This window comes from Morone saxatilis, unplaced genomic scaffold (genome assembly GCF_004916995.1).
Source record: "Morone saxatilis isolate NCDOM2014 unplaced genomic scaffold, NCSU_SB_2.0 Contig10, whole genome shotgun sequence".
Lineage (NCBI taxonomy): Eukaryota > Metazoa > Chordata > Actinopteri > Moronidae > Morone > Morone saxatilis.
In genome coordinates, this window is record NW_023339652.1 from 7,042,358 (window position 1) to 7,067,699 (window position 25,342).

The following is a 25,342-nucleotide window of genomic DNA, read 5'->3' on the forward strand; positions in this document are numbered from 1 at the left end:
AATGTGCGATATTTGTGTAAGTGCCAGATATATCTGCCGGACAGACGGGAGAAGCCCCCCTTTTCGGACAGAATTCCATCCCTAAAATTATAATTTGATCCAGGAAAAAGCTGACTGCATGTGCGCTGGCCAGTGTGACAGAGACTGGGATCCTGCAGGGGCTGAAGCAGGTACATTTTGGACACAAACTGCACCACTGGAGGACAGAGGGCAGGACATGAGCGCGTGTTACTGAGAGATAAGGAAAGACATGGGAGCGATGCAATATTTTTTGAAGGGTGGAAGGCATGAAATTAAGTGGCATGAACAATAAATTAACAATTCAGAAGAGTGGATTGACATTATAAATTGAATAAAATTAACTTTGTCTGCCAAAAAGCACACATTTTTACCGCCTGATCTCAGCCTGTTAAAATAGGAGTTATGCTTTGAAATGATCCATGAAAAACTTCTTACCTTTAAAAAAAAAAAAGGTTTAAGGGGGAAGTAATCAACAACTTGACAATTCTGATCTCTGTGACCAGTGGTGCGTTCACTGATACTGCACACAAACTGTATACAGCAGCCACAAACCATGCTGAAATATATCCTTCATTTGTATCAACCCCTCTTAAATGTGTTTAAAAAGCATTTCCTTTCCTTTCAGGTTTGGGTTTCATTTCCTCCTAAAACCCCTCAAAGGGGAAACATGCCTTAGGTTCATGAAATAAAGATATTTGCTCTACTGTTTCTTTTTGTTGGCAACAAATCATTGATTTTTTTCCCTTTCCCTGGCAGTCTTGTAGTTGCACTGCTAACACGTGGATGGATCACAGAAAAACACCATTTGACTAATTGAAAAAAAAAAGGACCTCGGTGATGGGTGCTTTTCTCTTACAAATCCCTCACAACAAGGCAACATTTCATGGTTTAATTGCTGTTGACACAGTTTTGATTTGGCTGTCTCCGACGCTGTGGAACGCACCGAATAACCGACATTTCTAAGCAAACAATTTGCTGACAACAGCTCTCTGTAATCTGCGTGTTTCGTCTGCTGGGCGTTGTTTCAACTATGACAGCTTTACAAACAGAGAGGAGATGAAACCAGAAGGCTTTGCTTACAACTCAAACAGACAACCACTTTTCATATCTCCCATGACCGCTTTCTTTTCCCTTTCCTTTTTTTCCCTTTAGTAAAGTAGGCCCAGTATCTCATCAGCTCAGGGAGTTAAGGCAATGAGGCAAATAGGGAGAGATAGGGGGAGGAGGGTGGAGAGACGATGGATAGTTTATGACAAAAAAAGACAGAGAAAGGACATGGATCTATAAGACAAAGTCGTCTCACCCAGTCCATGAGTCAAGTGACAGGACAGACAGGATTCTTAATTGCCCTTAGAGCATATTCCTCATCCCAACCTCTGGTAATTGGACATGAACAATGGTGATAAATTGCTCGGGCCATCTTTGATTTGGTGGCTCCTGACTGCTCTGTGGCATGTGTGGAATTAAGACTGGCATCCAGTGGGGAGGGATGTTGGCAAAAGTTTCTTTTTTTTCTCTCTTATCCTGTTTGACTTTAATGTCCACACATCAATTTTGAATCATTTAATGACACCTGCTTTTACCTCAGCATGAGCTTCATAACATACAACACAAAGCTCAGTCATGAATAGTAATTTATGCCCTCGGTTCTCCCCGGGATCATGAAAAACCTACTGAGTGTCATCTATCAACCACAGAGAAAATCATGAGAAAACAAAAGTACTCCTCCCATGTCTAATTGAAAAACATGTCCTCCAGACTGAAGCTGTTTTTTTTTTGTTTTTTGTTTTGTAAATCTGAATTAGAATTTTAGTAGGTACATTTTTTTTTAATCTTGCCGTCCCTCTTTCAAGGCAGTTTGCAATAACAACCTCTGGTCACTCCTTCAGAGGGTTTAATTTCAAGAGGAAAACAACCAGGCGCCTCTTTGTTCCCACTGCAGTTGTTTTTCACATTAAAGTGAAATTAAATTGCTTGTTAAATATTCTGCTACAGTATACAAATCTGCTCTGTAAATCACATCTCTTGTTATTCTTTGGGTTAAAACTCAGCAGCCAGAAAAAGAGAAATGTGTTTTATATTTTCTTTGGTTTCCTGATTGTAAATGTAAATTCGGGGGCTCAGCCTGTCAGTCACACACTGACATTGATGCTTGTTCACAAGTTGAGAGGAAAAGGAACTGATATTACTTTTTACCGTAAAAGAGACAGTCACAGGAGTGCTATATTTTGCAACGATGAGCATTTTTATTGTACTACATCAGCAGCTGATGTTTGTCCATATGGTGCATAATTTGGTGTTTTCTAATGTGTATTTAAATTGTGAACTCTCTCTGGAATGTTTTATCATGTAGTTAAAATGTTTAATTGTAAAGCAGCGGATCTAGTTTGGTGTGTGCTATTTTTTTTAGATCTATTTTTGGAGATAGTCTCCGAGGATGCCTCACACACTGAGCTGTCATTCAACATACTTACGAACCAATAGATGTCCACTGTGTTTTTAAAACATCTGCCATCCAATGTAATGTCATTCATGTCAAAAGTAACTCACAGAATCTGAACGTAAGAACACTGCAGTATATATCAGTATTCTGTCATGGCTGTCTCCTCTTTGGGTTCAACCAAGCATATACTGTTTTTTAATGAAGTAAGCTTTAAACTATACAAGTGATGTTACGAGCAGGCAACGATGTGCTTTATGTCAGATTTGGCAAAGCACAGTTGCTCTATGTTTAACAGTCATTTAATGTGGAATGGAGCATTTATTTATATGGCAGGCGATATTAAATGTTTATGAGCACTTCGTTACAGCCGTTTTTTTTTTTTTTTTAACCATACCATGGTGGATATAGCTGCAAAGACTGTGACCCAGAAAACAAATCAAAAACTAGCACTACAATATATTTAAATGCATGCCAGCTGAACAAATATGAAAAATCACAAAAAAAAAAATCACTAAGCAAACCCAACCTTAGTTCACAACCACCAAGTAATGTTACAATACATCCTCATCAAATTCAAGTCTGCTTTCAGCAAAGAAGTGCAGCCAACAAAATATGCTCATATCCACCCCCATAATCCACTTTAGACTTAAAAAATGTTGACCGTGTAGAGTTCATAAATTGTCAATGATTGTTTCTTTGCATATTCAAATAACTTACTGTAGGGAATACACTGTAGAGGTTTGTCTGGGGATCTCAGCATATCAGCAAATATTTGCCAAACTAGCAGATAAATTAGTTCATGCAGTGTAGACAAGTTGAAAAGAAAACTGAAACATTACCTTTTGGTCGATCCCATCGGAGAGTTAGGTTTAATTTTGTTTCCTAGCATTGAGATCACACCAACACAACTCCTTAAAACCAGCCCCTGGAAAAAACAAGTTTCACCTCATGTAAATTCAGCAGCTGCCCTTCTGCACAACTTACATGAAGTGTAAGCGAAAACAGTCTATTTTACACTCGTATTTGGTAGTAATAGATAAGAACTACTGCAAACTCATGAGGTGGAGGTTAAACTAGTTCAAACTGATTCTGGGCTTCTAAATATTATCTGCATTGCTAATTTCAAATTCATTAAAATAACTGCCAAGCTTTTAGTCAGAGGCCTTCGCCAAAGTGTTTTTGTTTTACAGGTAACACAACCTTTTATGTGCCTAAAAGTACCTTTCTACTTTGGCACAAATTAATTATTAAAATTAAACATCCAAACTCAAATTCTGAGTAGAACTTGTAGACCTCACTGTCGATCCCTGAACCAAAGACCGTCTATTCATTTGAGAGAGAGAAAAAAATTTTAATTGTAAAATGAAAACAAAACACTTTTAGTTTGCTTATTTTTATTCAGCAGATTTTTAATAGAATGCAAAGGTCCATTATGTGGAAACAAATTCAAACACTGTTTCTGCTATGGCATACAGAGACAGAAAGAGAAGAGACTGCCCAAGACAGGATCATAACCATTATTAGAATGTAAACTTTACAGAAGGAGATAGAGAGATGATAAAATGCCACGTGATGGCATCAATGTTTACTGGTCATAAAAGTGTGACAGTGAATAAACGACAAAACACTCCCCACAAAAACATCTGCAAATGTCATCATCACACAGATATACATTGAAGACAAAAATAAACTCATCCTTTTTTTTGTCTGTGTGGCTCCACCTACAGTATTTCTCTAAAATAAATCCATTTACACTTTTCAACATATCCTCACATTTACATGAAATTTATTAGGGAAGCATTTGTTTTTCAAAAATCAAGCGTCTCCCCCAAACACCCGGTCCCTTCCTGTACAGAGGAAAGCAGGGATTGGGCTAGAGCATAAGAGAGCAAAGAGAACATGATTGGCTGAAACACATACGCAAGTAAGTATCAGAATTATTTTCATTCACACAGGAAGTCTGCTGAAAAGGTAACATGGCAAATAACACAGATTGGCAATAGTGCAGGCTGCTTGAGCTGGCAGTAGCCCATTGGGAAAGTAAAGGATGAATAGAAAGTGATTCTCACATGATTACTTTTTTATTTTTTATTTTAGCATTGCATGCTTTATTTGGAGCTACAGGAGTTAGCTGGAGAAGAAAAGTCAGGACCATAGGGATGAAATATCAAATAAAAAAAAGTGAGTCAATGCTTGTCGTTTAGTTTTTTTGTCATTTATTTATTTTGTCTTCTGTCCAAAACGTCACTCGCCGTCCATGTTGGTCTTTGGAATGGTGTTGATTGGATGGTCGGTTTTGTGTTTTGCCATTTTTTTTTTTTAACGCCTGTAACCGAACTCGTCGGCATCGTCAGCGCGGAAATCTCCGTAGCGCCAAATGTTGAGCTGGTGGAGAAGACAGAGACAGATTTTATTGACCATAATGAAACAAATAACCATAAAATGCGGTTATGTTCCCAATTGCTTTGAATGGGTCTTCAATAACCTCTGTAGCACATTAACGTTAAATGGTCAAGAGAAAAAAAGGGGAGAGTGGTGGGAGGGGGACAGAAAGCCACAATGCAATGCTGAGAGAGAGAGAGAGAGAGAGAAAGAAAAAGAGAAAAAGAAAGAGAAAGAGAAAGAAAGAGATAGATCACTGTTTTTACAGCCGGGTGCGAAGGCGCCTGCATCATCGTCATCATCACCATTTAATCCAACTCTTTGTGCTTGCCCATCCAAGCTGGAGGCCCACAATGCCTCAAATACCACCCAGACTATTACTTCTCCTATTCCATTACATTCACATTCCCGCATCGCCTCATAAACCATCACATGCGTTTTCTAGCTAAATGTCGCCTTTATTACAATGCTGTTGGCAAAGAGTGTGTGTGTGTGTGTGTGTGTAGTTTGGAGCGGCATCCAGTGTGGTATTAGTTATTTAAATGTGATAGAAATTGTGCAGTCTCAGGGGTGTTAGTGTGCGTGTATGTACGAGGGTCTGTGTGGAATGTTTCTTTTTCTGGCACTCAGAAGCATGCACGCTCAGCTGTTAATGCCGTGATTCATAGCTAATTAGCGACTGTGCTAATTAGCACTAGTTATTAGGATGAATGAATGAATGAAGCCATTTGTACGTATTGCCATTTCCCGTCTCTCACTTCGCTGCCTTTTTTCTCCTTTTCCTCGACACCCTGAAAACATGGTAGTAACTCCAATTGTGATTGGAGTCAATTCCACCGGTGACTGGCTCATTGTCTGAGCATGCTGCATAACTAGCGGGTAAATAGAAGAGCACAGGAGGGACGGCTTCCTCTAGGATTTTGAGCCATCTTGCTTGACATTTACATGGGTAAAAACAAAACAGGATCTTAGTGTCTGTGCAAGTTGGCAGGGTTCTTATGAAAGGCACTACAAATATGAACAAACACTTTCCTGTCAACGATAAAAACGTTATCCAGCTTTTGCCAACAGGGCTCTGACACTTTAGTCTTTAGCTCAGGCTATAAGACAATGACGTCTATTATTATTTCTTAAAGAATATCTTAAAAAATACAAACATGTCGTTTTATTTTAAAAAAAGGCAAAATAATTTCCCTGTACTTTACAGCACGTTACTCAAACAGCAGTAAATGGGAGATTTGTTGGGGACACCGGTATGTTCGGCAGCAGGATGGTGATCGACACTCTCATTCGACCAATGAAGAAACATTTTACTCAGTGTAAAAGGTGCAGCTCTTTCATGTGTTTAATAGTTTTTAGAAGAACTTTCACGTACTTAATATTAAACTTCCGATGCTCTATTCCATTATTATGCTGCCAGTTTCACTCTGACTGCCCAGACAGTTTACTAGGCTCAAACAAAGAACGCTGTTGTGTCAAAGCTCTGTGACTAGTGTGTGTTTATTTTCCATATTTTTCCCGTTCTCTCTTTCTATCCCCACTGTACACATTTGCACACATCCCCACCCCCATTTTCACAGTATGGACCTGCACAGACTGTGGGCAGCAATCCATATGGGACAATGGTGACTGCCAATGTAATGTGTCACATCTTGAGAGAGCGATAGAGAGAGAGAAGCAAAGAGAAAAGACACTTTCTCCCTGGTAGTTGATGTAGGAAAGTAATTAGTGTTGTAATGTATTCTTGTTTTGGCAATATTAGATTTCTTACTGAGAGGCAGGCAAACCACACACACATAAGGAGGAGGCGACAGAGGAGGTGATGAAAAGAGAGGGAACGACGTATGGGTTTGGATGAAGTGACTTACCCTGGCACTCTTAGCAGATTCTTGACTGTTCAGGTACTCTGTCACCTAGGGCAGAAAGAAAAGAGTCATTAGCATATCACATCACTGCATCACACGTGGGATTTTAAAGGATTAAGGTGAATCAATGCATCCTTTCAACCTCCTCTGCCCCTGAAGACATTTCTTTTACCTGCTTACATGGAAATTCACAAGTTTTCTTTTTTTTAATAGTTAAATCTTTTTCAGAAGGGCACTTGGTCCTCCTCTCCCCCTCCTAGCAACACTGGATTGTAAGGAACAGTGTTCCCTGAAGATCAACAGGAGCAATATAACACACATAGACACAGAGTGGTTATGTCACTGCAAGGGATGTGGAACGCACTAACATGTGAAGAGAGCATACGGAGCGCAGAACGCCACATTATGGCTCACTGTTGGGGTCATTGCTTTATCCGCCGTGTGCAGGGCATCACTTCGCGCTTCATGCTACACCTCACACTAGCAAAGCCACTCGAGATGAGAGGCTCTCATACCCCCTTGTGCCTGCTGGCCTCGGGCCAACACCTTGCTGGTTTGTAGCAGCGATTTATAATCAAGTGCATTCACAGCACGCCTTAAGGGAGCTACTAGCTAAAAGGGGGTGAGCCCCAAGTTCCACCTGTGTTTCATGGAAAAAAAGAGCTCTATTGTACAGTAGTAAACAGGTTGCACGTTTGTCAAATAGTCTTCCATAGAAAGTATTCTGATGTCTGCCAGTAGTATCGTATGTAACTTCTGAAAGAACAAATAATACACTCTTCCTATTATAAATGAAAAGTTGATTTCAAAGCAATGAAATGTACCCTTTGCTCAATTTGGTACAGCTTCACATGGTCTGATATAGCACTCCAACTAATGATTATTTTCATCATGGATTAATCTACAGATTACTCCCTTGATTAAATCAATTAATCATTTGGCCTAAAAAATGACCCAAATTAAGGAAAAATGCCCCTCCCAATCTCCCTCAGTCCATGGTGACACACCAACTACCTTGTTTTTTTTTTTAACAGACAAAACCCAACCAAGATCAATAAGCAATTATATTAAACAAAGAAAAGCAGCAAATGCTCAAATTTGGAAAGCTGGTGCCAGTGAGTGTTTTTTGCTTGAAAAATGACTTAAAATATTTATCGATTCGCAAAATAGTTGCAAATTCTTATTTTTCAGTTCTGATATGACCAGTAGCTTACAGAGGCTAATGTTAGCATACTTTAAGTAGATGGTACTATACAATTGACATCACAGAATCAGTTTTCTAACTTTGACTCTTTCTACTTGTGCTATTGTTACTCAGTATTTTTTTTTAATCCTTATTATATCTCCTTATTAATCTCTATAAGCAGAATATCTAAAAGCACAGAACTATAAAGCTATTACACATTTTCCTGAGTGACAACATAATATATGTAATTGTGTAATGTATAGGCACTCATTTAACATTTCACAATTGTGCACGTCCATTAGGTTGTCGCCATGTTGGCCAGTAACTAAACCCACACACATCTCATGGAATGTGGTCTTATTTCATACATTTTAGTCCAAACTTTCTCTTCAAGTTTCTGATAAAGGGACTTTGTATGAATATATATACACAAGTGAAGGAGTCTTTTATTCTTATTTAAGGTATGCTGCCCCCAAATCCACCTGCCACCTGTATACAGATGTGATACACACACACAAGCTATTTTCATAAACATCAGGGTTATCTGCACTCTAGGAAGCATTCAATTCTCTAAATAATATTTGTTCAGTAAAATGCAGTCATTTGTTTAGCTTTACATAAAGCATACATAATATGGACATAGTGAGTACAGAGAGGATATAAAAGAGTTGGAGGAAGAGAGAGGACGGAGCCAATGTGCAGTGTTGAGCATATTGACTGCTTCTGCTAGAACAGCCATTTAGCCTCGTTGAATGAACCAATGATGAGTCATAGGGCAGGGTGTGTGTGTGTGTGGTGGGGGGGTGCAGAGACAGAGTGTTGAGTGAGGCAGTGTTTGGCTAGATAGGTACAATGTAAGTGGATGTATGGACCTTGGACAGCTCAAGCAGCAGACCCTCTGAGTGGAGTTGGAGCTGGAGTGGATACAAAGTGAAAACTCTACACAGAGACAAAACCCAAGGCCTTCACTAACAGTTCACCTCACATCCACCATGTTTAACCCTGTCCACCCACACCACTCACATCCTACCTGTGAATGAGGGAAGTATAGTTCTGTAAGTTGTGCATAAAATCCGTGTGCATTTGAATGTGTTTATAGTTTGCTGGATTTGGATTAGCAGGTCATACTTCACAGGAAATATTAGCATGTCAAAAATAAGACAAAGAAAGTCACTTGAAAGAAGAATCATTGTGTTCTTGCAATGGATTCAACTGTGCACCATGTTTTGTATCCTTTTATAGTAGCAGATGAGCTGGCTTTCACACTCAGACAGACACACACACACACACCAGAAACAAGGATGCCAGATGTTAAAAACTGTCGAGGGTAGATGGGGCTCTGGAGTTTAATTGCTTAGCTAGCTTGTGCACATAGGTTGATTTGATAGCTACGCTGCACATGGCACCGCCAAGATAACAGACCTGCAGCTGGATCGTACAGCCACTCTGTCTAAGGCGGTGCACGTGTGAGTGTGTGGCTGGGGAAAGTGCAGTGGCTGCACGAGTCATCCATCAAAGCCAACTAAAGGAGAGATTTTTTGGAAGGCGTTGGGATATGGCATCTTGGTCCAATCAGGCAGATGTCACCATATGGAACACCCAGCCGACGATATTTCTCGGACGCACAAAAGGCCAGTGATGCCATTTGGGCTTTGGAGGGGAGCTATCAGTGCCTGTAGCAGTTTTAGCTGTCTTTGCTAGTGCTGCTCTTGGAAAGCTAAGGGGAGACTAAAATTATTTGGAAGAGGGGTTTCATATCTGCCCAAGTGGATCCAACAATATTTGAACAGAAAAGAGAAAAATTACATTTGAGAGAAAAATGGCAAACTAGGAATATAGACCCAAGCTCAACAAAAGGAAAATATATCCAGATTTCACTTTTGCCAAACTCTATGCAGCTGAGAGCCGGCATCCAAATGCAAAGCATTCTGTGAGAGATGCTAAGTCAAGAGCACTACAGCACAATATGCACAGATGATACGCTGCCATATTGGAACTATCGCGGTGAGCCTCTTTGTACTCTGGTCGGGGGGGTGCCTTTCCTGGCTCGCCCTCATCTTTCACTGTTCTGCTCACTTCAGCTCAGTGTAACACAACAGCCAATCAGTGTGCAGCTGAACACCGATGATGACTGCCTTTGGATTCTGAACAGCTCCACGTATCCTGTCCCGGATCTTTCTTTCATAGCTTTTCTATTGGCTCCAGTAGGGAGGCATAATGGCTCATTTGCGAGACAAACAGAAGCTAGACTCATCTGGAGATGACTTTAAGTGGCAAAAGGAAAGTGCAACGTTAAATACGGAGGGGGTATGATACTGGATTGTCAGGAAGAAAAAAAAAAGTTCCAGCAAAGCAGAGAAATCAACAAGGAAGACGCTTAAAGCTGATTATATGGAAGAGGAGGAGACTATGAAACAACACAAGGAGGATAATGAATGAGGGGACAAGGAAAAGAAGATGCCGTGTTTGGAGGGGGTTTGGGTGGCAGAAGGCAGCGGGTGACAGCGTGCTTGTCTGGATGACCCTACAGAGCTCCCATATGCCAGACAGATGCCATGTTTGGTGAGCAGTGGCCATGGACACTGGCAGTAGTGGAGAATATGCTGTTCGGCTAGGGAGGATGCTGCTTGTGTGGGAGTGTCCCTGAACGCGTATGATCACTACGATCAGAATTTTTAACTGATTACAGAAGTCAATTTATCGTAATTTCACGCCAACAGTTCTCGTTTTAGTGAATTTATCAGTGCATTCTGAGAAAACAACTCTCTTTACACTCCATGCACACTCAGGAAAAATAAAAGATTTACAACTACTGTCTGAGTCAGTTTGTATGCGCGCAGGTAACTATGTAGTCGCAGAGTTGGTGGGAGACTTTTGTACGTGTGATGCTTTTTGTAAGATGAATGACAGGTGGTGCGGGTCTGGTGTTTTGGCACTAGTTGGTGTGTCTGCCTGGCTGTGAATCTGTCTGCCTGAGAGTGAGAGAGTGAGACCGTGCATTTCACCGCGCTGGCCGGCACATGCCATGCCCAGGTGGTGTTCTGGTAAGCATGGTGTGAAAGTGATCAGATCTGAGCGATAGCTAATGTGGCAGCTTTCTGACAGGTTGTGCGCGTCTGGTGCGTAGGTGAGCTTCTCTCTCTCTCTTTTTTTTTATTTCACAGCATGCAAAAAATGCTAAGTGAAACCAGATTTTGGATGGCGTGCATATGAAAATCAAGTGACTAATCAAAGTTCCAGTGCCTGGTGAGCTCTCTGGGTCCTTTGCTGCCTAGATGGGATGTCAGACGACGTAAAAACCACTCGTGTGGAAAGGGAACAATGAGGCTTGCCCTCCATGCATGTTGAGCTTTTCTCATTAACAGCAATGACGATCAGACGCAGCCTCCCAGACACGAGTAGTCACACTACAACCACAAAAAAAAACTACCACTAACTCCCTTTTATTTCTTTGTTTCTGCATTGTTCTAGTTTTTTTGTACTGCTCTCTCAATCCTCATTACATCTCGTTTCACTCTTTCTCTGACTGCCATCTCTGCCGCCTTTTGACTCCGCTGAAAGGAGAAAAAAAAATAAAATAAAGACAGGTCGTCGTTGTCAGAGCGTTTGCTGAAACGTAATGGCTTTTATGTCTGTAACTCACACTGTTTCAAGTTGAGTGTAGTTGGCTGAACTGTGGATTGTAGTCGTAAGAGATGTCTCTCATTGAACATGCCAGTGCATGAATACTGCATGGCAGACAGAGAGGAGGCCATGGTTTTGGGAAACTCTCTTCAGAGTTTTCATTGTATAAATGGTTTGATAGGGAAAGGCTTCACACAAACACCATAGAGAATCCTCGAAGACTTGTGTGAAAGGGAGGGAGAGACGAGTTTGTGTGTTTGAGCAAATTAATGATTAAAAGATTGACATTGACTTCACAGATTTATAACTTTACATGTCCAAAAGAAAAAAGAAAAAGAAAATCCAGGAATGAACCAAAAGAGGTTGTTAATTGAATTCAATAATAGAAACATTTGTGAGAAAATGAACCATCTTTTTTTAATTACTTGTATAATCAGCAGCTGATTTGCATGTGCTGCCCATTTTTCTCTTAACGTTCTTTCGCTTGAAGCGTTTTCTGAGCCGATGATGCAAGAAAACCTTGTTTACTGTAAACTGCAGCGATCAGTCTTCTTTTTGCAGAAAATAACTTTTGGATGCACGTGGACATCACTTTAAGTTAAAATCAGTTTACAGCAGTCTGCTCCTTCACAGAAAATCTGGTTATTTTTTTGTGGAAACCTGTACATCATGTGTATGAGTGTCACTGTCCCTATCTGAGGTACACTGGGATTACGCCATGTTGCACACTGGTCCCCCCAGCATAACTGTCGGAGGAGATCAGGCGCTTTGGAGGGAACGTGGCATGACAAGCCCACCAGCATGGGTTCATAGAGTTAAGGAGGACACACACATGTAAAACACGTGCACACACGCACACAACAAATGCATGGGCTAACAACAGATATCACTGAGAACATTCTCCAGTGCTATCCCAGGGGCACTGGAAAGAAAACAAGTCTTATGTAAACACTAATGTATCATAGAAATACATCTCTCACACACACACACACACACACACACATCTATATAGGCTGCGTAAAGAATTTGCTCTTCTTTTTCTCTCTCCTGTGAGGTCACACAACTCCAAATAATCTAAGTTTGAACAATGTGGTGCCTCCACTCCCTCCCCAACTGTCCTCTACTCACCCCCGGGGTGTGTGTGTGTGAGGGAGGATATAGTGTGTAACTGTGTGACTGTATGTGTGTGTGTGTACATCTGCAGAAGATGGAATGGCATTTGGGAAGTGGCGCGTGTCAGCAAGGACATGTCAAAAGGGCCCTCAGAGCAGTGGCAGCAGGGGAGGCAACCGTCTGTGCAAGTGAGTGTGTATGTGAGTGTGTGTGCAGTCAATAACAGGGGAGCAGAAAATGTCCATTAAAAGGCCCCATCTCTAGCTCTACTTGTAAATTAGGTATTGAACCATTGGGGGGAAGCGGTCATGCTGTCACACGACCATGAAGCTCAGTGAGTGTGTGTGTGTGTGTGTTTATATGTGCCCTGTGGGGTTTTTTGGGATGAGGTGGGGGGTTCTTGATGGGGTGTGACAGGCGTTGAGGGTTGAACAGTGAGGGCAGCGACCTAAAAGTCAGTCAATTGGTGGTCTGGATACGGCTGAAAGCCATTTACAGATGACACGGTGAAGAATTTTTGGGTGGAAACAATGAGAACCTGATCCACGGGGTACTGTCACTGTTTCTACTCAAACACATGAATTCCAAATTGTTTTTTTGTTTTTTTTTGATGCAATTTTTGTTGACTATTACTTTCCTGGGTGTATTCTCTCTCTATATTGCACGTTTCCATTTTTCTTGTTTGCCTCCTCTCTACATTTCAAATAAATAGTTAAAATTGAATGTGTGCTGGAGTTCATGAGGGACCCCCACCCACACATGTACTATGTTTGTCCTCTCTGCTTGGGGACAGCTCATAAGCGACGACAGTGGTGCTACTACATGAAACGCTGTTTGCCCACGAGGCCTCATTTTGTTACAGTGAAGCTACTGTATGGAAACACCAACATTCCCACGAGGCACATCATCAGAGTCCAAACCAGTGCCTTAACTGTATGACAGCAGCAGACTGCATTACATGAGCCACCTTACTGGGGGAGTATGTGTACCAAACAGCACAATTGCACTTTGATAAATGGAACAACCCATCCCTGGAGGCATCCTGTGTATGTGTGAGCCTCCTTCCTGATTTCCTGTATGGATTCCCCACACACAGCTGTAGGTGTGACTACACCTCTAAGCACGCCATTTCATCTTCCATCTACTGTTTCAACCCTCATTAACACAATTACCGTGCAATGCAATCAGCGACACTGGGGACTCTAACTGCAAGCTGGAAGAGAACTACACTACCCATGAGGCAGTTTATGTGAAAAGAATTGTATAAATAAAAAATACCTGAATCTCATGTGAGGCACCACTTAAAGGATGCCCTTCTGGCTTCTCAAAGCCATTTTTCATGCATAAAAAGCAAGGCCTCAGTGTGAATACAGCAACAATACAGGGGAAGAAGATAAAAGAAAAGAAAGAAAACTACATTTCCCATGAGGCTGCTGGGTAATTAAAGATTCCAGGACTCTCATCTGCAGCTTTCACTCTTTGGGAGCCACTTCACAGCTGTTTTCCCCATAGCCCTCTGCTAACACCACACACACACAACACACACACTCTTAATAAAATCTAATAAAGATCTTAAGCATGTCATTATAAACATTTGTGTAAGGTGTGTGAATGCTACTTCTTTATCTCTTCAGTAGGGAACAAAAAGTAAACTAGGCATAGGTCGATACAGCAAATTTCATCACTGTTGGTGATTGATAATAATTGCGCTGGCGAGGGAGTGACAGACACCTCTGTGTTTGTAATTGACTTATAATTAGCAAACAGGAGATTATTAGCTTGTAACGCTAATGCACTTTGGGGGGCTAGCACCGATGTCAGTTAGTCGAGTTGACTGGGCGAGACGCTTTGCACCCGGTGGCCTGACAGAGTTGGAATTAGTCATGTTGTTGGCGGCTGCTGACAGAAAACACTGTTGAGGAGCAGCAGAGCACAAAAGATAGTGCTTCCAACCACACAGCCATCTTCCAATTGAGCTGTCATGACAGACTCATTTCAGCTACATCTGCGACAAAAAAATATCATGTCTGAGTCTTTGTGTGTTGGTCAAAGAGAGCTGCTTTTTACTTGTGTGCCCAATCAGGTAGAAAGACAAATCTCTAGTCTCTCTTTATCTGTTGAGTTCCCTGCCCTTTTCACTTCTTCTGAAGAAACATACACACAAACACAATGCACGTCTCTCTGCTGTATGCCTTCATGTAAAATTAGAAAAGACAGGCATTACTATGAACCCAGTGTGGGTTCACGAGGTAGAATCGGCTAATGCAAGTTGCAAATAATTGCAGATAACATTTTAAATCATAGCTCATTATGAGGCCAACACCAGGTCTGATCTGAGTGCCTCTCCACTTTAATTCCTAGGTATTATTGTTCATCATGACATAGCGCTGAAAGACAAAATGCAAATCAAGCACACGCAAAAGCCAAATGAGCCGCCTCCCCATCACTGTCTAAATGAAGTGCTCAAGTTCAGTTTGGATAACATGAATAGCAAAGGTTAAAAAAAGAACATGGGGAGAGGAGTAAGGGTGTATGAGCGAGTGAATCTCTGAGTGAGGAGAAAAGTAATAATGACAGTGAAAGTAAGAGGGTAAGGAAGAATGGAGGGCTTAGAGGGATGGAGAGTAGAGGGGCAAGTAAACAAGAAAGAAGTGATGAAGAGGAGAGCACTGTAAAGATAAGAGGCGTAACAAAAGGAGAGAAGTAAAAAATGGCAGAAGTCAGGACTCTAATCAATGAGTGGAGAGACGTTCGGAGGGATGAAGGAAGAGAGAGAAGGTGTTTTAGTGAGTGAGTGCGTGCCAGTGTGGCAAGTTGCCATTCGAGCAGTGGATAGTTGATGGTGCCAGGACAATTTAAGGATGGCTTAGTATATCTACTGTGCCTGGAGGTGGAGAAGGCATGAAGTCAGTGTGTGAGTCTCAGAGGTCAGAGCAAGATAGAAGAACTCTAAATGTAGTGTAAAGAGAGAGAAAAGAGAAAAGACTATGGCTATTTTATACACACACAAGAACCCAACAGGAAGTTTTATATTCTAAGTTTGGCAAACATATACATTTAAAATATGACAACTCTGTCAACCAAAAATGATTTTGTTGATAGAGTTGTCATATTTTAAATGTATATAACTGGAGAAATAATTCTTCAATATAACTATACTTAAATTATAAGTTATGCAACTTTTGATAAAGTCTCTACTTCTGAAATCAGTACTTTCCTGTGCTTGCTGATGCCCTATTGATTAAACTCTACACTTACTTTCATTCTCGCCATTTGTGACAAAGAAAATCAATGCACTCTTATTCACGCATTTGCTAGATGTTAAACTGAAGGGAAGAAATACTGATTTTCTTTCCCAACTCAAGAATAGCAGTTGCCAACAGGGGTTATCAAATATCACCAAATGACATGGTTGACTCAGCTCTAAATCTGGCTGCCTAACCATTAGTGTCGAGCTTTACTAATAGCTGATGTATGATACTAACATGATGGCAGCATGTATTGAACAATATACAGAGTACAGCGTCTCTGTGCCTTAGGGAACGATAATATAAAACAAAACAAAACACAGCCTTTAATGCTAATACACTCTTTATAACAAGTTGATGTCCACAGAAATCTAAGAGGAACAAAGAGATGGGAGACACCAGAGATGTGTTTTGGGCCATGATGCCTTAAATACTGTAGATACTGTATATAATGTAAAATACGTAATGTCCCTTCTGTTTCCAGTGCTGTGCTGGTAATAAATCAATGATATTGCTCACTGACGATAATCTAAATATCATAGCCTCATAAACAACACATGTTCAGAACACATGATATGCCAGATGTATGACAGATTAAAATTTATACTATAGCATTAAATCTGCTTGATTGTCAGTATAGATACAGTCTGTGTGTGCACACCAAGTATGTTAAATGGGTATGCAGACATATACACTATATGGGCGCTCTGATAATAGTCTGTATTTTTAGGTCATCCCATTCTGTAGGACAAAGGGTCAGTTGTACTTTAATCCCATGCTTTATCGTGCATCCCCACATCTGGGTCACTCTGTAAGTTTCCCCTCACTAAGTGCAGTATATCAATCATAATTTCCATCCACCTCCTACTTCCTCTGTTCTGGCCCTCCTCTTAATATGCCACTTCTCTCCAATCAGATAACAGCATTCATATGATCATCTATTTGCATATACTTTCACAATGGCTGTTTATCTTTTGCCATCATACTGTTGTATAGCTGCAACAATAGCTATCCATATGGTGTGCATATAGGGATTAAGACAGAAATGCACTTGAAAAAAAGAAATAAACCCCCTAAATGGATGAATATCCCTCTCTACTTTCCCTCTCTTGGGACAATGCCATCCTCAAAGACTGGTGTTAACCTTCAGTGCACTTATGACTGACTACTGATAGTCAGTGAAGTGCCAGTGAACATTACAGCCCATCTGTTACGTAATGCATAGCACTAGAGTACAGATTACAATGACCATGTTCCAATCCCCTGGAATGGATAATGAATAAAGAATGGAGCTAAAATGGAGCAGATAGGAAGGACAAAAGTCACTTTTACAAGGAGGGTAAGAGTCTGGATGAGTAAGAACAGAGAAAGCGTATGGGGTGAGCCAGCTTGGATACTACACTATCAAAAGCTTGAGGGAAACTTTCTATAAAAGAGGGGAAGAATAGGGGCACGGATCCAGAGGTCAACAAAAGGTTGTATCTTAGAAAATGTTTTGGCTGTACTGCCCACGCAAGATAACATTTACTGTTGTTACTGCTGCAGCAGCCGCTGCAGTGCAGCTCATGAATCTTTGAGCCAGAAGTGCGCCTTGTAAACAAATGACTCTGGGTCAAATCTGGTAGATGCCGAAAAAATAAATAAAATAAAAAAAATTGTAAATGCCTTCATCCAAAGCAGCACATCAAATAGAGATTGGTGACACTGAAAGCAGCACCTCATCCAACAGGTTTGATTTGTAAGGAAAATAATGTCACTGTCCATTGTAGGTCTGCCATTCAATTCAGTTAAACTATAAACTAAATCAACCAACAGTTATAAAATGTCTATAAAATGTGACATCTTTAAATTTCTTGTTTTGTCTGACCAATGGTCCAAAAGACAAACATAAATGTACTAGACAAAGAACAGTAGCAACTTCTTAAGTTTGAGATGCTTTAATGTGATTTTTTTTTTTTTTTAATTTAGCTTGAATAATAATTTGTCAACACATTCATTTCAGAAAGTTTTGTCATCCCTAATAATAAGCCCAGAAAAAGAACACACATCACTGTGTGTCTGATATTATACACTCACACATCCCTTAGCTCTAATATTCAACTTTGAGCTGGTTAATGTAGCTACTGTATACAGCAGAACAGCAGTCTATCGAATAAGCCCACACATTCTATGAATCAGAAGCACATTTATTCTATTTAGAGGTTTGAAAAGTGGCCTAATCACACTTCAGCTTGTTCAGCTTTGAGCTGAAGCAGACTTGATGGGTGGAATTATCAACAAGAAATGCTGTGGAGCTTACTTTAACACTCACTTGTAAGCACATTGGCAACACTGTTGCTTGTTAAGCTTTTGCCAGATCAAAATATTCGTCTGTAGCCAGCAAGGAAGAAGCAAATGCTAGAGACACAGCTGTTGAATACTAAAGAGAAACCATCTGAGCCAACAAAACCTACATCTGTGCAATCTATAAGCCTATTAGTCGAAGGGCTGGAAGGTTTTAATCACTGTCCTTTGTCTATAGGGTCCGTTACCCAGAGACTGCATTATGGTCCTTGGCTACTCTTTACAGGTCAGAGGTCAAAGTACTCTTACAATGATGCACACTGCTTCATTGACTGACTGTGAGGTGGGAAGTGCTTTTATCGGTTTAGTGTGCAAAAATGAGTCTCCATGGGTGAGAGAGTAAATTGTGTTAGAAAGAATGTTTTTACAAATGTGTTCTTCCCGCCACCCTTTTTATGAATATACATTTTGTATGAATTATACTCTTGCGGACATAATTCTCCATTCCTTTGTGCGTTTCAGTGTTTAAATAAATAGCAGAGTGACTAATATTGGGGTTGTGTGGAAGCGGTAATTGCAGCAGGAATAAATATCCTCCATTTTTCTTTATCTTTCATGTACAGAGTCTGCTGGGAGAATTAGCATAATGAGAGGAAAAGTAAATGAGCGACGCTTCATGGTCTGACAAAATGGCCGCCATCTGAGGTAAATTGTAGAGGTGTGCAAGTGTATATTATGTAGCTGTGGACTGACAAGCAGGGAGAGGTATGACATCTCTTGTGCTACAGTGTTCACAATACAAAACCTACAGGCATTTCCTGTAACACTAGCTTTCATTTATCAAAAATAATCTATACATGACAAACTGAGGTGGAAACGAGTGGGTAGATGCATGTTAGCATGGAAATGGCAATTATTGGACTGTCTGAAAGACATAGGCAGCATATGGACCTTTTAACATTAAATAATTCACAAGGGACCCATTTGCCCATAAGAATGCTAAACATTTACCATGTGCTTAAAGTTAAGTAGCACCTGCTACCATTTGATCAACTGATGCCATTATCTATTTAGAACAGCGGTGGCAGAAATATTGATCTAAACTGTGCACTTCAATAACACCGTGAGCCACTGAAGAACAACAAGTAGGTAGACAAAAGTAAGTGTTTTGAAAGAGGGATACTCTGTTTTGCTGTTTGGCACAGGCCCAAAAAACAGTCAGAGTCCAGCTGGGAAATCAATTGAAAATGTACCTAAACTGACATTATGACTCTCTAACCGAGTCCCCTACCTTCAATGCACCTGGAAATACAACAACAATTTAAATGTCACCCCAAGTGGAAACAACAAATCAGTCAGTCAGAGTTGTTTACTAAGTGAGGATTCACAGCAAACAGAAAGTCGAATTTGGATTTTACCACAGCTTTTGGTGATATAATCAACCATGAATGCCCAGTCTACAGCCCTGGTGGGACTCAAAGTGTCATTAACTTCGACAGAGAAATTTACTAGTGGCCTTAATGTAAAAAGAACCAATCCAGTCAGGGAGACAAGCTGCACAAAATGGCATTCAACATTAGCTTTTTTGCCCATCCTAATTCACACTCTCTACCGCCACCAACTGTATATCCCCATCTCTTCACTTACCATCTTCTGCAGGTGCTTTTCCTTGCGGACGTCCACCATGACCAAGCCCTCCTTGACCAGGCCCAGGCCCACATCGTCCTTGGTGTCCCCAAACTGTATTGTGACTAGTGGGCAGGTGACACCCGAGTATTCCACATTCAACAGGCACTGGCTGTTCTGGATGTCCCTCACAATGCAGTCCACCACGTCCGCACGGGCATCCTCCTAAAGAAACAGGGGTTGATAAGAGAAGAAGACAGAGGAGACGAGAGAAGGACAGAAAATGGGGCAGTAATGTGTGGTTGGATCGAGGCATGAATAAAGAAGATCAAGGAGATAATGGAGAAGAAAATGAGGGGGGAAGAAAGGGGGGGGGGGAATGAAAAGGATAATTAGTATGTGACCACTGATGGCTCCTAAACAGAGTTGCATACACACACAAATAACATGCTATGCAGTGTTTGAAAAAGACCCTATATAATCCTCTCTTGGAGGAAAAAACCCTGTCCTTTCAGTAACAACACATTCATACACAACATTCACCAATCAATTACAATTACATCATCACTCACATAGTAATCCATCAGTCGTGTAGAAGAGCAATTATCTACTCAATAAGTTCGAGATTTTTAGTTTGGCTGAACTATCCAATGTTTTGACTTTTTTGTCCCTTTTTTCTCTCATTCTTCAGTTAGTTACCTCACTCTCTTATTCCTAACCTGCTCAAATGTAAAAGGGCAGTGTTTGATTGAACACATGGTGGGGAAGGAGGTGAAACAGCCGCAATGCAATCCTGACCTCACGTCCTCCAGCAGTCAGGGCGAGAAAAGCAGAAAAACAAGGGAGCTGCATCTTTAGAGGGAGGAAGACACTTAAAAACAAAAATCAGTCCCTGGCCATAATCCATCCCTCCCCTACAACATCCATCTCTTCGCTTCCCTTCTTTCTCGCCCTGGTCTTGTCTCCATGGCAACCCCCTTCGAGCTAGCCGCCCTTGGGTATGTGCGTGTCTAGTGTGTGTGTGTGTGTGTGCGTGTGTGGGCAGGGAAGCTTGTTCAAGGCACCAAACTAAGGGCCTTTTTTGTCCCTGCTCTCCCCCTGGTCAACTTGTCACAGGCGCTGCAGGGAAGCTCAGGGCGAGAGAGAGAGAGAGAGAGAGAGAGAGAGAGAGTTAGTGTGTGACAGATAGAGAGAGAGAAAGACGGAGGGAGGAAGGGGGAAAGAGAGGGAGAGACGACCATCACAGGAGGAGAGATGAGACAGTAACGCAGGGAGAGCGTATTATAGAACAAGAATGCTTTGACACTCGTGGGGAGGCAATACAACATTAATGAGAGCCTTCTAGTGACCCTCTCTTGTCTACCATATGTGCAGAATAGGCCTGGTTCAATGTGTTAAGAACAGGCTAAAATATTTGCATTTTACTAACTGTAAATCAGTATAATTGCATGTGCAGCTGGGTATATAATAGCTTAATTTCAGCGCTATTATAAAACATTGCTGTGTGGAATATTTGTTTTTCTACTTTTTTTTCTATTGAACAATACTTTGCAACCTTACTGGAACTCTGCCAAGGTAAAACACTGATTGATGAATAAAATTATAAAAACGTATTTAATTAATCTGACCAGCATTAACTGCAGATATTGAGAATATGTGATACTCTATGCTATAACCACATTCATGAAGACATTATACATAAAAAGTAAATAAATAATATACCAATGTTTGAATGTCAAATAAAGAAGAAACAAATAAATAGAACTTTGACAATGGCAGGGTAGCGTTTTTCAGCCATTTCCAGTAACTTTTCAGTCTTTATAAATAATGCAAATGAGTAAAAAGATAGATAGAAAGATGCATGACCTTAGGGAGTGGCTATTGTGTGGCTGAACTTTTTTGTGTGGCTTTTTTTTTTTTTGAATTTATTTTGTTTACTTTTTACAAGTGCCTTCTTAGCATAAACTGCTTTCTTAAATTAGCTGACCGTGCATAATAAAGAGGTGGCAGTGTGTCCTCAGTGCAGGCAGCTGAGAGTTCACCACATCTGAGATAAAATTGAATTAAATAGTGCTAAAAATGTGGTAGCAGTAGTTGCTCTGGTGGAGGTAACTGCTGTAGCTGTCATGGAGATAACATGCACTTCGCCTACTTTGTCAAGTTACAAGTACACACCTCAGGTAAGGGAGTTTTTTCCTACAAAACAGCAGAAAAGTGAGAGTGCACCTCGATCCTGCCGTTTTTAAAAAAAGATATTGTCACTATGGAACATTTAAGGCAAGTGCGCTGTAGAGCAGCAGAATGATCTAGTTCTACTGGCAGGAGTTTGGTGTTAAAAAAAGAAAGATTTAAGACCGACTATGAAGCCATATAATGAAAGACTTTGTGTAGGGCATCGGGTGGCAGGTTTGTAAGACAAAGGCAACAACCTTTCTTATGCGCAGCACAGAACAAGTGGGGCACCATGCTGTCAGGGTGAGTGACAGAGTAAAAAGCTTCAGATAAAGCAGACGGAAAACACATGAAAGGAAAACCAAGAGAGAAATAGAAAGAACTGGAAAAAGGTTAGACAGATGCAGAGTGATGGAGAGAGAGTGAGAAGGAGGGTTTAAGGTGTGTGTCAGCTTCGAACATGTGGTAAAGCTGTCTGTGTGTGTAGGTGTGTGTGTGTCTGGGGGCTGTAAAGTGTAGGTGATGCCTTTGTTCCCAGGGCTGGACCAACAGATGGGCCACTTCATCCTTCAGGAGACACTGACTCATGAGACAGGTGACAACATGCAGGGCACTACCAGCTCTCTCTCTCTCTCTCTCTCTCTCTTTCACACACACGCACACACACAAAGCTTCCACTGTGTGACTGTGTGACGCTTTAATACACATGTCCAGTAAGAGGCCAATGGGTCCATATTTTGTTCTAAAAATAAACAAGTATTAAAGTGAACATTATCTCATTAAATAAGGGCAGTAGTGAAATGTTAAATTTGACAGTCACAGTCTACACCAGTGATTCTCACAGGTACCTTGGAATGCCATGAGGATGGGTCTGGGGGTGGCACCAAATTTATATATTGTAGTGTTTTAAAGGTATTATGTTACGTTTTCAAACATAAAATTGGCAGAAATAAACAATAACTATATTAAAAACCTTGTTACACAGCCAATGACAGTTGCTGGTCGTCATAGTAACACAGCATGCTTTACAGCTCGCAGGTAAAAATGACAAAACGTTTCCTATGAAGGGGTGCCATGGGAACCACTGGTGAATACACTAAAATAACACTTAATATTAAATTAAATAAGGATAGACTACATATCCAGGAAGTATGACGCAGTACAGTTCATTGACTACAGCCTCTAAACTAACCATAAAGTTGTGTCAACACCTCTCCAAACCACTATCAACAAAAACTGAACAAACGCAGCAAACGCACAATGTCCGTTGTGAAAAGAAGTCACTATTAATTATAGAAACAGCCGACATTACAAACATGCAAATGCTGTGCACCTTATCTAGGCTAAGAGGAACAGCCACCCTTAAAACTAACACTCTCTCAACTGCGCACACACACACACAACCAATTAAAGACAGGGCTTAGCACAGTGCCAATCAGGCACATACCAAAAGAAAACATGTTTTTTATCAGCACAAACTATTCAGGATGCTGCTGGCTCAGAAGGCTACCAATGAGTTGACCCCCCTGACACACACAAAACACAGTCACTCACACACGCAGAGACAAACACGCACACAAGTGGTCACCAGAGGTTGAGTAAACACACTTGGATGTAAACAAGAAGATTAGGGCTGCAGAAAAAAACAGTAACTGCTGCTTGGCTATCAGATAGACATTTATATGCAGTGACACATGCACATAAAGTACCTGGATGGTTTATATCTATCTGTAGGACGTGTGGGTGTCTGGGTTGTTGAAGAAATATAGTATACCTTATCAAATTGTTCATAAAACATTAATGTCTCTCTGCTACTGTGTCAATTATTCTCTAATTTATTGCAACCAAGTAAATCAATGGCTTGATGTTTGTCATTGCTCTGTCTGCTTTGTACTGCATGCATTATGGATGAGCATAATTTTCACTAACACTTGCTTGGAATGAAAACTCGACCCTGTCTGTCAGTTACAGACTTATCACCTCATGCGATAAGTGAAACTCAAACAGTTTTTATGTCTCGCCAGAAATCAACTTTCAAAAGCTGGCAGAAAATGAGACTGGAGAAGTTGATATCGCAAAGTTAATTTTGAAGCTTTCAGCTGCAACACATATCTCCGCGGGCGCGTACTCGTCCGTGCACTTACGTCCTGTGGGATCTGGATGAAGGCGAAGGCATACTCGGTGGCCTGTGCTGGCAGGGTCCTGGTGCTGAAGGCAGGGGGGATGGCAGCCAGACGAGTGGACGGCACAACTTCTCTCTGAGGGAGGATGAATGGAGGACAGAAATCAGACCCAATACAGAACATGTTCCAAGACAGTCTTCACGGTGTTTATCTGAGCAATCATATGTACACACACGGTGCCATTTGTTTTTCTGTATTATAGTAAGCCCAAATTTTGTAACTGTAAACTCTGTGTTTGAGGTAAAAAAAAATACAAACTCTTGGGAAATGATTTGGTTTAGGATTTTTGAGAATGTGAAGTGAAGCAACAACAATTGTAGAGCGTGTTTGTGATGATGACTGTGTCAAAGCAAACATGACAGAGACATCCATCTCCTGCCACAACTACACTAAAGGAAGCCAACAGAGATCAAGGCAAAAATGTCTGGCTTGTTCAGTTGTGATACATACAGAAAACAAACATGTAATAAGCTTGTGATGAAAGTTTACGTTCTAAATATTTGACATTACAGAGTCCATCTCTCAAATCAAATCCCTTTCCACGTGAGGGACATCCTCAAACGAAGCACACACTCTGGCTGTAAATCCATCCATCCTGTAATGTATTACGATTTTTTCTTGATTCTGAATCAATTCTGGGATCTGTATGCCACTTTAACGACGATAGTTTACTGTGAAAGAAGGACAGATGCCATTTCATATATGTCACCCTACAATCATTTTGCAGCTGTTTCTACAGCAGTACTGAGGCCTCTTTCACTAAGCTCCATCTGCTCTCTAGCTCAGCTACAAGCTAAGAGTTAAGACGACCAGTTGATAGTCATCAGATTCTTGTCAGATTAGAAAAACACACCAAAACCAGTTAAAGGTGAAAAAATGGCAACACTACTTGCTGGTGTGCATTTGAATACGATTATGATTGAATTGTTTCAGTGCTACAAAGTAACATTTCCTAAAAAGAGAAAATAACTCAACTAATTATGCAGCAATTATCACATTTTATGAATTCACAATCTTTAGTGTTTTTATCTGAATTTATAGCATCATACATATTTGGTTTTTAGACTTTAAGGATCCACAGTCCAGTAGTCAACATGGGTTCACGCTCACAGGCCTACAAATCATCGTCATCTTCAGTGCTAATGTCATTTATCCACTGTGTAATAACAAAATGCCATATACAGTCCTATATATTT

At 40.8% G+C, this 25,342-nt stretch overlaps 1 protein-coding gene across 1 annotated transcript in view; it reads right to left on the reverse strand.

Moving 5' to 3' along the window:
• Positions 1-3,841: 3,841 nt before the first annotated feature.
• LOC118342262 (staphylococcal nuclease domain-containing protein 1-like) overlaps positions 3,842-25,342 on the reverse strand; it is a 47,021-nt gene continuing 25,520 nt past the window's right edge. The window contains exons 4-7 of the mRNA XM_035680769.1: positions 24,108-24,221; positions 19,813-20,016; positions 6,715-6,759; positions 3,842-4,849 (exon numbers count right to left, since the gene is read on the reverse strand). Coding sequence (XP_035536662.1) covers positions 4,784-4,849; positions 6,715-6,759; positions 19,813-20,016; positions 24,108-24,221 — 429 coding nt within the window. The 3' untranslated portion in view covers positions 3,842-4,783. The remainder of the gene's footprint in view (positions 4,850-6,714; positions 6,760-19,812; positions 20,017-24,107; positions 24,222-25,342) is intronic.